Source organism: Mobula hypostoma, chromosome 1 (assembly GCF_963921235.1).
Source record: "Mobula hypostoma chromosome 1, sMobHyp1.1, whole genome shotgun sequence".
Classification (NCBI taxonomy): domain Eukaryota; kingdom Metazoa; phylum Chordata; class Chondrichthyes; order Myliobatiformes; family Myliobatidae; genus Mobula; species Mobula hypostoma.
In genome coordinates, this window is record NC_086097.1 from 181,517,976 (window position 1) to 181,531,039 (window position 13,064).

General features: G+C 44.2%; 1 protein-coding gene across 5 annotated transcripts in view; it reads left to right on the plus strand.

The window, feature by feature from the left end:
- Positions 1–13,064, plus strand: part of LOC134353133 (anion exchange protein 2-like) — a 265,524-nt gene that overhangs the window by 244,141 nt on the left and 8,319 nt on the right. For all 5 annotated transcript variants that reach the window (XM_063061096.1, XM_063061077.1, XM_063061103.1 and 2 more), the window contains 5 exons: positions 3,927–4,016; positions 5,196–5,362; positions 6,633–6,886; positions 11,552–11,721; positions 11,829–12,002. In XM_063061096.1, the coding sequence (XP_062917166.1) occupies positions 3,927–4,016; positions 5,196–5,362; positions 6,633–6,886; positions 11,552–11,721; positions 11,829–12,002 (855 nt within the window). The remainder of the gene's footprint in view (positions 1–3,926; positions 4,017–5,195; positions 5,363–6,632; positions 6,887–11,551; positions 11,722–11,828; positions 12,003–13,064) is intronic.

Below are 13,064 nucleotides of genomic sequence, written 5' to 3' on the forward strand. Positions count from 1 at the left end.
TGCAGAGAGAAGAATATGCCCCAGGATCTTGAAACACAAGAGATTATTTCCCTGCAGTACCATATTCTGAGAGTGGCTGCTGGGAGGATGGTTTGTCTGCCAGACAAGTTCAGTATTGTCTCAGAGTAAAGACTTGCCTTTTTCAGACTGAGCAAAAGGAATCTGTTCTCTGAAGATTATGAAGATCCAAATCATTAATAGATTTAGGCTGAGGTAAATAAAAAAAATAGGAGAATAAAGATTGTGAGTTTTGCAGGGAAGTAGAGTTGAAGACAAAGTTTAGACTGGCCATGATCTAATTGGATGTCTTGACAGACTCAAGGAGCCATCAGTTACCACTCTGTTTCTTGTGTTGTATTGAGATAGCAAGATATCCACAAAGTGTTGATACCAGTCTTTATTTCTGATTAAATGTTGGGAGGTACCAGATAGCTATTAAAATTCAGATCACCCAAGGACAGCAGCCAAGGCTTCTGTCTGAACCCTGGTTATGAGAGGCAGCAACACAGTGCAGGGTCTGGCTTTTGGACTGAGGGGTACCCACGACATCTGATGTGGATCACACCAGCCTGGGTACACTGGGACACAACTAGACATGGGGTGCTCAGTTTGTGTTTCACAAGGCCACAGGAACCCATTGCCGTTCAACCCAGACATGGGCAAAGGAGTTGACACCCAGGTGTGAAGTAAGAATAACTGACAGATGTCATGGCAGTCAGGAGCCCAGGCCAGACTGAAGTCACTGCAGTTGCAAGGAAACCCTGGGGAGGTGTGACAAGCAAGATAGGTGTTGCTGCTCACTCACTCTGCTCTAGCACATCACCATATGAGTGCCTCAGGACAGTGTTCAAGGCCCAATCAGCTTCAGCTGTTTCACTAGTGACCTTGGTTAGGTCAGAAGTTGGTGATTTTGCGGACTGAAGCAATCTCTTTGCAGCTGATCAGGGAGTGAAGCAGGAAATGCCTGGTTACAGTAAGAGCCATGCTGAGAAATGGCGCAGAGTAACCACCTCCCTTTGGAGACCACTGGCCATAACAAAGCTGAGTCTCAGGTATTTATTTCCCTTGTCACCCTCAGGTCACAGTGGATCAGAAGGATTATTAGGTATTCTGGGATGTGTAATCAACCTCCTGACACCCCAAAGCCTATCCACCATCTGCAGGCACAAGTCAGAAGTCAGGAATATAATGTAATGGTCACCACTTTTCTCAGTTGGAGCTCCATGAAAGTAGCAACACAAGTGAAGGAGGTGGTAAATAAGGCATACAGAATGCTTGTTTTCATTAATTGGGTACTGAGTATAAAGGTTGGCAAGATATGTTGCAGGTGTATGAAATTCTGGCTCGGCTGCAGTTGGCTTATTGTTTGGTCCCCTTCAGTAGAAGGGTGTAAAGGGTGCAGGAGAGGTTCACCAGGATGCTGCCTGGACTACAGAGCATGAGATGTATGGGGATATTGGAGAAACTTTGGTTGTTTTCTCTAGAATGTTGGAGGCTGAGGAGAGACCTGATAGAGATTTATAAAATTATGTGAAGCATTGATATGGTAGACAGTCTTTTTCCCAAGGTGGTAATGTCAAATACAGTGGTGCTAGAAAGTTTGTGAACCCTGTAGAGTTTTCGCTATTTCTGCATACATATGATCTAAAATATGATCAGATCTTCACATAAGTCCTAAAACTAGATAAAGAGAACCCAATTAAATAAATAACATGACAAACATTATACTTGTTCATTTACTTATTGAGAAAAATTATATGTATTTGTTGGAAAAAGTATGTGAATCTCTGGGGTAATGCATTCTACAAAAGCTTTTTGGAGTCAGCTGTTCTAGTCAATGAGATGAGGTTGGAGACGAGGGTTGTAGAAGTGCCCTGCCCTCTAAAAAAAAAACAAAAATACACAATGTCAGGTTACTAACAGAGCCTGCTCTTCTCGAGAAAAATCTGTTTATGTGCACCAAGCCTCGATCAAATCAACTTTCAGAGGACCTTAGAAGAAGAATTGTAGAGTGCATCAAGCTGGAAAAGGCTACAAAAGCATTTCTAAGGACCTGAGTGTTCATCAGTCTGCAGTAAGAGAAATTGTCCACAAATAGAAGAAAGTTAGTACTGTTGCTACTCTACCTAGGAGTGGGCATCCTGCAAAGATCACACCAAGAGCACAATGTGCAATGCTGAAGGAAGTGAAAAAGAACCCAAGAGTAACAGCAAAAGTCCTGCAGAAATCTCTAGAACTCACTAAAGTCTCTCTTCATGCATCCGCTATAAGAAAAACACTGAACAAGAATTGCGATCATGGAAGGACACCACAGAGGAAACCACTGCTCTCCAAAAAAAACATTGCTGCACATCTCAAATTTGCAAAAGACCACCTGGATATTGTACAGTGCTTCTAAGACAATGTTCTGTGGACAGATGAGGCAGAAGTTGAACTTTTTGGCAGAAATGCACATCGCTGTTTTTGGAAGAAAAAGGGGACTGCAAACCAACTTCAAAACTTCATTCCAACTGTGAAGCATGGTGGAAGGAAGCATTATGGTTTGGAGCTGTTTTGCAGGGCCTGCACAGCTTGCAATCGTTGAGGGAACACTGAATTCAAAATTGTGTCAAGACATTTTACAGGAGAATGTCAGGGTAGCAGTCCGTCACCTGAAGCGTAATAGAAGTTGGATAATGAAACAAGACAATGATCCAAAAGATGAGTAAATCAACAAAAGAATGGATTAAAAAGAAGAAAATTCGTGTTTTGGAATGACCGAGTCAAAATCCTGATCTTAATCCTATAGAAATGCTGTAGAAGAACCTGAAGCAAGCAGATCATGCAATGAAGCCCACCAACATCCCAGAGATGAAGCAGTTTTGTAAGGACAAATAGCCTAAAATTCCTCCAACCCAATGTACAGGACTGATCAACGATTATCAGAAATGTTTGGTTGAAGGTATTGCTGTACAAGAGGGTCACAGCAGTTACTGAAAGCAAAGGTTCACATACTTTTTCCAACAAATTTATGTAATATTGGATCATTTTTCTCAATAAATAAATGAACAAGTCTAATGTTTTTGTGTTGTTTATTTAATTAGGTTCTCCTTACCTAATTTTAGGACTTGCATGAAGATCTGATCACATTTTAGGTCATATTTATACAGAAACAACAAAAATTCTATAGAGTTCACAAACTTTCTAGCAGCACTGTAGTAAAGGCCTTAAGGTGAAAGAGAGAAAGTCTAAGGAAAATTGACAGGGCAAGTTTTGTTTTAGACTGGGGGTCTCTTTTTCCATAGATGTTGCCTGGCCTGCTGAGTTCCTCCAGCATTTTGTGTGTGCTTGGATTTCCAGCATCTGCAGATTTTCTCTTGTTTGTGAAGGACCAGCTGACTGCTCTTGCACTCACAGTTAATGGTTTAAGGAGCTGAAGAGCCTCACAGGGGCTGAAACAAAAAAAAAATTGGTAATTGGTGTTTGGTTTATTATTGTCACATATACTGGGGTACGGTGAAAACAATTTGTTTGCATGCCATCCAGACAGATCATTTCATCACATTGGTGCATTGAGGTCCTACAAGGAAAAACAGTAAGAGTGCAGAATAAAGTGTTACAGTTACAGAGAAAGTGCAGTGCAGGTAGACAATAAGCTAGGTTGTGAGGTCAAGTGTTTATCTTCATTGTGTAAGAGGATTATTTAATAGCTTTACAACAATGAGATAAAAACTGTCCTTGAACCTGGCAGTTTTAAAGTTTTCTGTAACTTCTGCCCAATGGGAAAGGGGAGAAGAGAGAATGTCTAGCTTGGTTGAGGTCTTTGATTATGCCGGCTGCTTTCCCAAGGCAGCATGGTGTAGATGGGTCCATGAAGGGATAGGCTAGTTTCTGAGCTGTATGGGACTGTGTTAACAAATATCCAAAGGTGATCAACTTTGTTGCAGGTACGACGCGTGATTGGGGATTTTGGTGTTCCTATAGCAATCCTCATCATGGTCTTGGTCGACTACTCCATCCAGGAGACCTACACCCAGGTGAGAGAACAGCTGGATGTTTTACCCTTGCTGTGTTACTGTTTATTTCCACTGTTGTCGGCATCAGCTCCTCCACATTCACCCAACTCCCTTCGCAATAACGAGGATGCAAAATTCTGTCAGGGGATCTAGGTGTGCCAGAAGGTGGTTGATGGAGTCAATGTCACAGACTCATACACCACAGAACAGGCCCTCAGCCCATCATGGCCATGTTGATCTTCAAGTACCCATCTTTACTAATCCCATTCACCACCACATAGTGTATGCTTTGGTCATTCGAGGGCTTGATACTTTAAGAGTTTTTGCATTCAAGATTCTAGGCCCTCTGTGTGTGGAAAAAGCTCTCCCTCGTATCCCATCTAAATCTCTTACTCCTTCACATAAACCTACACCCTCCAGTTTTAAATACCTCAGCCCGAGTGAAAAAACTTCCCCCTGACATCTCCTCTGACCCTGCTTCCAAGCACCTTAAAACTACGCCCTCTTGTGCTAGCCATTTCAGCCCTGGGGAACAGCCTCTGACTATCCACATGATCAATGCCTCTCATTATCTTGTACACCTCTATCAAGTCACCTCTCATCCTCAGTCGCTCCAAGGAGAAAAGGCCAAGTTCACTCAACCCTTTCTCATAAGGCATGCTCCCCAATCCAGGCAACATCCTTGTAAATCTCCTCTGCACCCTTTCTATGGTTTCCACATCCTTCCTATAGTGAGACAATCAGAACTGAGCACAGTACTCCAAGTGGGGTCTGACCAGGATCCTATATAGCTGCAACATTACCTCTCGGCTCTTAAACTTAATCCCACGATTGATGAAGGCCAGTGCACCTATAGATGGCCATTAATCTGGGGCATTTAGAGATGGGCAGGAAATACTAGTCTGGCTAGTAACACTAAGACCTTGAGAAATGAATATGCAAAAGAAGCTGAAGCTACAGCCTTGGGTCACATGCAGCCTGTCCTCCACAGGGATCCAGCAGCCAGAATACAATCATTCACCCCTTTACTGTTCCTATCTTACCCATGCTGATACAGCCTTGTGTGTACAGGATATATGTACAGCTTTACCCTGAGTCCAGCTACATTTGGCCTTTTTGTTCTGATGGTTGTAATCAGGCTGTCACTTCTGACTGTAGAGCTGCTATTTAACTCTCAATTGTTTTGTCTCTTTCCTTCAGAAACTGAGTGTTCCCACTGGTCTGTCTGTCACTTCTCCAACAAAACGTGGTTGGTTTATTAATCCTCTGGGGAAGAACGGTAATTTCCCCATCTGGATGATGTTTGCCAGCGTGATTCCTGCTATCCTAGTTTTCATCCTCATCTTCATGGAGACCATGATCACTACGTGAGTCCCTTGTGGTAGAGAATTACTGCTGAGACACAATAGGATTTTCTGGGCAGCAGTCACTGGATGGGTGTGGGCTCCAGATGACAGAAAGAGGAAAGAGGTCCCTTATCTCATCCGCATGAGTTCAGGGAGAGAGTGGGGAATATATGATGGGATTTGGGGTCTCGTGTGGATGTTCTGACCATCGTACTCCTCTGATCCCAAAGCTGACCACATTGGTCAGTGGTGCCTTGGGGAGCTCTGAAGCTTCATTCATCGACCTGACATTCGGTTCAAGGCCAACTTGGGTTGGACAATAACGGCCAGCAATTGAAGAACAAACTGAAAGTGGAGATCACACCCCTCATTTGGGTTGAGTTGCATATTTAAACAGGATAGAATTTGGTGTAGGGCATAGTCATTGTCTGATGGTCACAGCTGGACTGTCCAGTCAGTCACTCAATCAATCAGTGTGTGCGTAGCCAGTGGTTTCCAGTTTGAAATTCACCCAGCAGGATAGAGAGGCTGTTTTATTATTGTCACATGTACTGGGATACAATGAAAACTTTTGATTGAATGCCATCCAGTCAAATCGTTCCATATACAGTATAAGTACATTGAGGTTGTACAAAGGAAACCAGAATGCAAAATATTAGAGAGAAAGTACAGTGCAGATAGATGGTAAAGTGCGAGGGCAACCACAAAGTAGATTGAAAGATTAACATTTTATGGTGGGAAAGTTCTTCACTCAGAGGGTCATGAGAGTGTGGAACTAACTGCCAGCCAAGTGGTGCATGTGAGCTTGATTTCAATGTTTAAGGGAAGTTTGGATAGGTACATGGATAGTTAGGGTATGAATGGCTGTGGTCCTGGTCTGTGTTTGAATGGTATGGACTAGATGTCCCTGTTTCCATATTGTAGTTTTTCTATGACTTATCTTTTAGTGGATGAGAGGTCCATTCAAAAGTCCTACAACAGTGGGGGGAAAAGCTGTCTTAGAGCCTGGTGGTACACGCTTTCAGGCTTTTGTATATTTTGCTTGATGGAAGGGGGAGAAGAGAGAATATCCAGAATGGGGTCTGAGATTATACCAGCTGCTTTACTGAGGCAGTGAGAAGTATGGATGGAGTCCATGGAGGGGAGGCTGGCACCTGTGCTATGCTGAGGTAGTCTTGGATTGCTGGTGCAGTGGAGGGTGGGTGGTTTTCCATGGTGGTTTGATGGGGAGGCTCGATGAAACAGTCAATGGTGAGTTTGTTCCAGTGACCAGGTAGATTGTCTCCTGCAGACTAATCATCAGCAAGAAGGAGAGGATGTTAATCAAAGGAACGGGATTCCACCTGGACCTTCTGATCATCGTAGCATCAGGAGGGGTAGCAGCTTTGTTTGGATTGCCCTGGCTCGCTGCAGCCACTGTCAGAACGGTCACCCACGTCAATGCACTCACCGTGATGAGCAAATCTGTGGCACCAGGTGACAAGCCCAAAATCGAAGAGGTCAAGGAACAGAGGGTGACGGGGCTGGTAGTGGCTGTCCTGGTGGGTAAGTGGTCACTCTCCCTTACTGGCTCCAACACTACAGCAGCTCTCTTGTCATACTACAGTAGTTTTCTCACCAGTTCCCTCATCTGATTGTCTGTTTTTCCATCACCAACATAAACAAAATGCCCTCAGTGTGGAAGGATGGTAATCAGGGATCGGATCTGTAACCCTTCAATTTCATACAGTGCAGGAGGCCCTTCAGCCCATCGTTTGTGTGCTAGCTCATTGAAAGTTCAATAAACAATCCCACTCTCCCTCTCTTCCCCACAACTCAAGACCTTTTTTCTTTCAATCCACTTCTCCTTTGAATCTGCCCTTCAAGGGATCTTTATAAATGCAGCTACTCTTGCCTTCCATTCCTCCTCCTCCCCTCCCCCCTTACTTTCTCCCTCTATTTCCTCCAGTCCTTTTTTCCCTCTCCTTTACTTCTCTTTCATTAGAATCTTTTGTTTGTTCATATGTGTTTCTGACATCAGTGCTGAGCAATATGAATAAGGAAGGAATAACCAGACAAAAATGGGCAGAGTCCATGTTGGTCTATGAAATGGAGATCATACTTGAGGCTGTAACTTGTGGAATGGAAAATTACAAGCCATCGCTGACAATGAATTCTGCTGATTCACCACCCTCTGGCTAAAGAAATTCCTCCTCGTCTCTGTTCTAAAGAGATGTCCTCCTAATCCGAGGCTGTGACACCAAGTTGTGGTGAACTAATCAAATGCCCAAATAAATTAGTCCCTTCTGCACATTCATGTTCCTATCTAACAGCCTGTTAAATGCCTCTGTTCCTGACAGTGTCTTCCAGGCACCCAATGTATAAAAAAGACTTGCCTTACTCACCTTTGAACTTTCCTCTCTTACCTAAGTACATACCCTCTAGGTTTAGGTATTTCAACTATGGAAAAATGATCCTGGCTGTCTGTCTGTGCCTCTCAAAATCTTATAAACCTCTATCACATCTCCCCTCAGCCTCCACCACTCCAGAGAAAACAACCCAGGTTTGTCCAATGTCTCCTTATAGCACATGCCCTCCAATCTAGGTACTGTAGCATCCTGGTAAACCTCTTCTGCATTCGCTGCAGAGATGAATGCAATACTTCAGATTCAGATTAACCAGTGTTTTTAAGGCAGGAACATAACTTACCAACTCTTGATCTGTGCCTTGACTTCTAAAGGCAAACATGCCATATGCCCTCTTTATCACCCTATCAACTTGTACAGCCACTTTCAGAGAAATATGGCCTTAGACACCCTGACTCATTTGTACATTAACACTATTAAGGGTCTTACCACTAGTAGCATCTTTTTCTATACATTTGATCTCCCAAAGTGCAACATTTTACACTTGACTGGATTAAACTCCACCTGCAATTTTTCTGCCCATATCTGCAAATGATCTATATCCCACAGTATCCTTTGCCAGTCTTTCCACAACACCACCAATCTTAGTATTATCTGCAAAGAGAAGGAATAAACACGTTATTATTGGGTTGGGTTACTGCAAGAACTGCTGCTGGAGCCACAGCTAATCACATCCTGTATTAATGATTTGGATGAGGGGGATTAGGTAATATGCATAAATTTGTTAATGTGACAAAACTGGCTGGTAGGTTTTCCTGAGCAACTTGTAGACAGATGGGCAAGGACATGACAGATGAAAATTAGAGTGAGCTCATACACATTGAATGTGAGAGATGAAAAGGAGGAGATGGCTGAACTTCACACAGGTACTGCAAGCAATTAAATTGTCTTAATTGCTATAGGATTTAAGTGAAGAGGCATTTTACTTCAGTGAAATAGAGCCCTTCCTTAGCAGATAAGCCATCATCTTGACCAGCCCTCCATTGGGTGAACTGGGAAGACAATAAGACATAGGAGCAGAATCAGGCAATTCAGCCCATCAAATCCACTCCACCATTTCATCATGACTGATCCCATTCAACCCCACACACCTGCCCTTTCTGCATATCCCTTGATGACATGACCAATCAGAAATCTATCAACTTCCGCTTGAATATACCCACAGACTTAGCTTCCACCGTAGTCTGTGGCAGAGCATTCCACAGATCCACCTATCTTTGGTTAAAAAATTTCCTCCTTACTTCTGTTCTAATTTTCAGGCTGTTAGCTCTGGATGCCCCCAACAGAAGAAACATCCTCTCCACATCCGTCTTATCTAGTCCTTTCAACATTTGGTGCGTTTCAGTGAGATCCCTATGCATTCTTCTAAATTCCACTGAGTACAGGCCCAAAGCTGCGAAATGCTTCTCATATGTTACCCCTTCATTCCCAGAATCATCTTCGTGAACCTCCTCTGGACTCTGTCCAATGATGACACACCTTTCTGAGATATGGGGCCCAAAACTGTTGACCTTACTCCAAGTGTGGCCAGACTAGTGACTTATAAAGCTTCCGTATTATATCCTTGATTTTATATTCTATTCCTCTTGAAATAAATGCCAACGTTGCATTTGCCTTCTTTACCACAAACTCAACGTGTAAATTAACCTTCTGGGAGTCTTGCACGGGGACTCTTAAGTCCTTTTGCATCTCTGATGTTTGAATTTTCTCCCCATTTAGGTAATAGTCCGCACTATTGTTCCCATTACCAAAATGCATTATTGTACATTTCCCACCATGGGAAACATACTTTCCATATCTACACTGTCTAGGCCTTTCAACATTCAAAAGCTTTCAATGAGATCCCCCCTCCTCCTTAATTCCTGGCACCTGGGAGGCAATGTACCATCTAGGTATCCCATTCACTTCCAGAGAATCTCCTCTCTGTTCCCCTCACTATTGAGTCCCTTATCACTACTGCTCCCTTCTTCACTCTCTTTCCGTACTGCACCATGGTCCCATGCTCAGTGCCTGTAACCCGGTCGCCATGGCGTTCTCCCGGGTCGTCATTCCCCACAAGAGTATCCAAAGCGGTATACTTGATTTTGGGGGGGAATGGCCACAGGGATGTTCTGCTCTAACTGCCTATTTCCATTTCTCCTGACGATCACCCAGCTACTCGCCTCCTGCAACTTAGGGGTGACTACTTCCCTGTAACTTTGATCGTATCCTCACTCTCCCATATAAGCCGAAGGTCATCCAGTTGCTGCTCCAGATCCCTAACACTATCTTCAAGGAACGGAGCCAAATGAACTTCACACAGATATAGTTCCCCGGGAGACTCTGGGTCTCCCAAGACTCCAATATCTGGCACGAATAACACACCATAGCCATTTAGATGGCACAGTAAGAGGGGAAAAAAACAAAAAGGAAACCTTAACAGACGCTTTACACAGAGCCGACACCTCCTTTGACCCAAAGCCTGTTGCTTCTACTCTTGCCACTGGCCTACTCTCGACAATGGCTGCTCCGCTTATCCCTTCTGTACTTCTATTTAGTTTGCAGAGCTCTGTTGGCACCGTTGATTGATAGGCCACGTACAATGGACAAATGCACTCAAAGCTCCCTTTTTAAATAACCGCCGCCGATACTCTTGGTAAAGCTCTGTTGACACTGCTGATAGGCCACGTACAATAGTGAGGATCCTTAATGATGGATGCCACCTTTTTGAGGCACTGCCTCTTGAAGATGTCCTCAATAGTGTGGAGGCTTGTGCCCGTGATTGAGCTGGCTGTCTACAACTCTCTGTAGCATCTTACAATAGTATTCGTTGGAGCCTCCATACCATGCAATGATGCAACCAGTCAGAATGCTCTCTACCCTACATCTGTAGAAATTTGCTAGAGTCTTTGGCGACATACCAAATCTCCTTGAACTCTTAATGAAGTATAGCCACAGGCATGCCTTCTTCATGATTGCATTAAAAAGTTGGACTCTAGGGATTTTCTGAGATATTGACACTAAACAACTTGAAGCTGTTCACTCTTTCCACTACTGTCCCCTCGTTGAGGATGGTGTGTGTTCTGTCAACTTCTCCATCCTGAAGTCCACACTCAGTTCCTTGGCCTTGCTAACATTGTGTGCCAGGTTGTTGTTGTTGTAACACCACTCAACCAACCAATTTATTTTACTCCTGTACTACTTGTAGTAATCTGAGATTCTGCCAACAACATTGGTATATCTGGCATTTGACCTGTGCCTAGCCACATAGTCATGAGTGTAGAGGGGGTTGAACAGTGAGCTAAGATTGCATCCCTGGGGTGTGTCTGTACCTTAAGGATGAGCTTGGCAGCTCATTCCAAATACACAGCACCTTTTGCATGAAGAAGCTGCCCCTGATGTCCCATTTAGTCTCTCACCTTTGATCTTAAAATTATGCTCTCTTGTAATTGGCACACCTTCCCTGGGAATAAGACTATGTGCTTTCACCTTGTTTATGTCCCTCATGATCTTATATACCTCTGTCAAATCGCCCCTCAAACCCCTATGCTCCAGAGAATAAAGTGCTAGAGTACACAACGTCTGCTCATAACTCAGGCCCCCCAAGTCCAGGCACCATCCAAGTCTAAATGTCTTTTAATCTTGTAATTGTACCTACCTCTACCACTTCCTTGTTACATCTACCCACTTCCTACTGTGTGGAAAAATTGCCACTCAGGTCCTCTTTAAATCTTTCCCCTCACATCTTAAACAGATGCCCTCCTCTTCCTTTCATTCTGTCCGTTTACCTGTTTGTGTATGAATGCTACGTTCTTCTGTTTTCCAGGCCTTTCGATTGTAATTGGTGACCTCCTACGGAAGATCCCACTGGCTGTGCTGTTTGGGATCTTTCTGTACATGGGTGTTACTTCACTGAATGGTATTGAACTGTATGAACGCATCCAGTTGCTGCTCATGCCTTCAAAGCACCATCCGGATCATGTTTACGTGCGGAAGGTAAGTTGGGTTCAGGGGTCGAGCTGTGTGGAGTGCAAGGCTGGCAGGTTGCTTGGTTTCTGTGGGGCAGGCTGGCTGGTATTTAATAGGCTGTTTCTCCCACCCAGGTGAAGACTCTACGGATGCACTTGTTCACCATCATCCAGATCTTCTGCCTGGCCATTCTCTGGGCTGTCATGTCCACTGTCGCCTCACTTGCCTTTCCTTTTGTGCTCATCCTGACCGTTCCTCTGAAGGTCTTTGCACTCACCAGGATTTTCACGGATCGAGAGATGAAATGTGTAAGTGTGCTGTTTATAGATTACTTGGGTCAGGAAGTGGAAAGGTGGGTTAGCAAGGTTGCAGGTAAGATGAAGGTTTGTGGTGTTGTGGATAGTGTAGGACAGGGGTTCCCAACTTTTATTATGCCATGGATCCCTACCATTAACCAAAGGGACTATGAACCATGGTTGGGAACCTCTGGTGTAGAAGAAGGTTTTTGCAGGTTACAACAGGACAGTGATAGGGTGCAGAGTTGGACAGAGAAGTAGCAGATGGAGTGAAATGGAGGGTTATCTTTGGGAGTAGAGTAGGGTGTCAGCATGTGTGGGAACCAGTCCTGTAAACTGCAGTGTGTCGCTGAAGAGCTGGAAGTGAAATCGAGGTTTGATACTTTCATTTGTTTGCAAGGACAAATGGCACAGCAGTACTGATTAATCCCACCTCAGCTCGCCTTCCTTCTACCATCCATTAGGCTTTGATTATTCAGCTGTTCTTTCTGGGGGAAGGGGGGGAGGAAATGGGATCATCCTGGTCTGTCTCTTTCAGCTCACTGTTATTCTTTGATCAAATAGCGGCCCTCAGATTTTATCCCCTTGGCCAAGGAGAATTAATCCTACCTGTTCGCCCTACCTGTATTCTTTGTGATCCCCCCACGAGCAACCTTTTGTTTGTCGTCTCCCAAAGAGATGCAAGATGGTTTTACAGGTCCAGGGCTGGGAGTAGCATTAACATTGGCTCAGGAGGGGAGGGAAATAGGTGTGAGTGGTGGACAGCTGGTGAGGTCATTGTCACCAATAACTCCATGAGCTTCTCCTATTCAAATACCCTCAGATAGGATGGTTGAGAGGGGGGCAATAAATTCAAATTTGTTGGGCATGAAAGTGGCAGGGATCGGGAGTATGGGTCAGAAGGACAGTTCACAGGAAAGAGAAGTAGCTGAGAGCACTCTCTGTCTTCCAGATTAATGTTGTCACTGTGAGGGACCAGCAGACAGGACTGGCCCCAGACCATGCTCTCTATGCTTGGGTTGGGCCTGGTGTTGAATAGCTGTCTCTCATCTGTCTCATCCATTCAGGTCTATG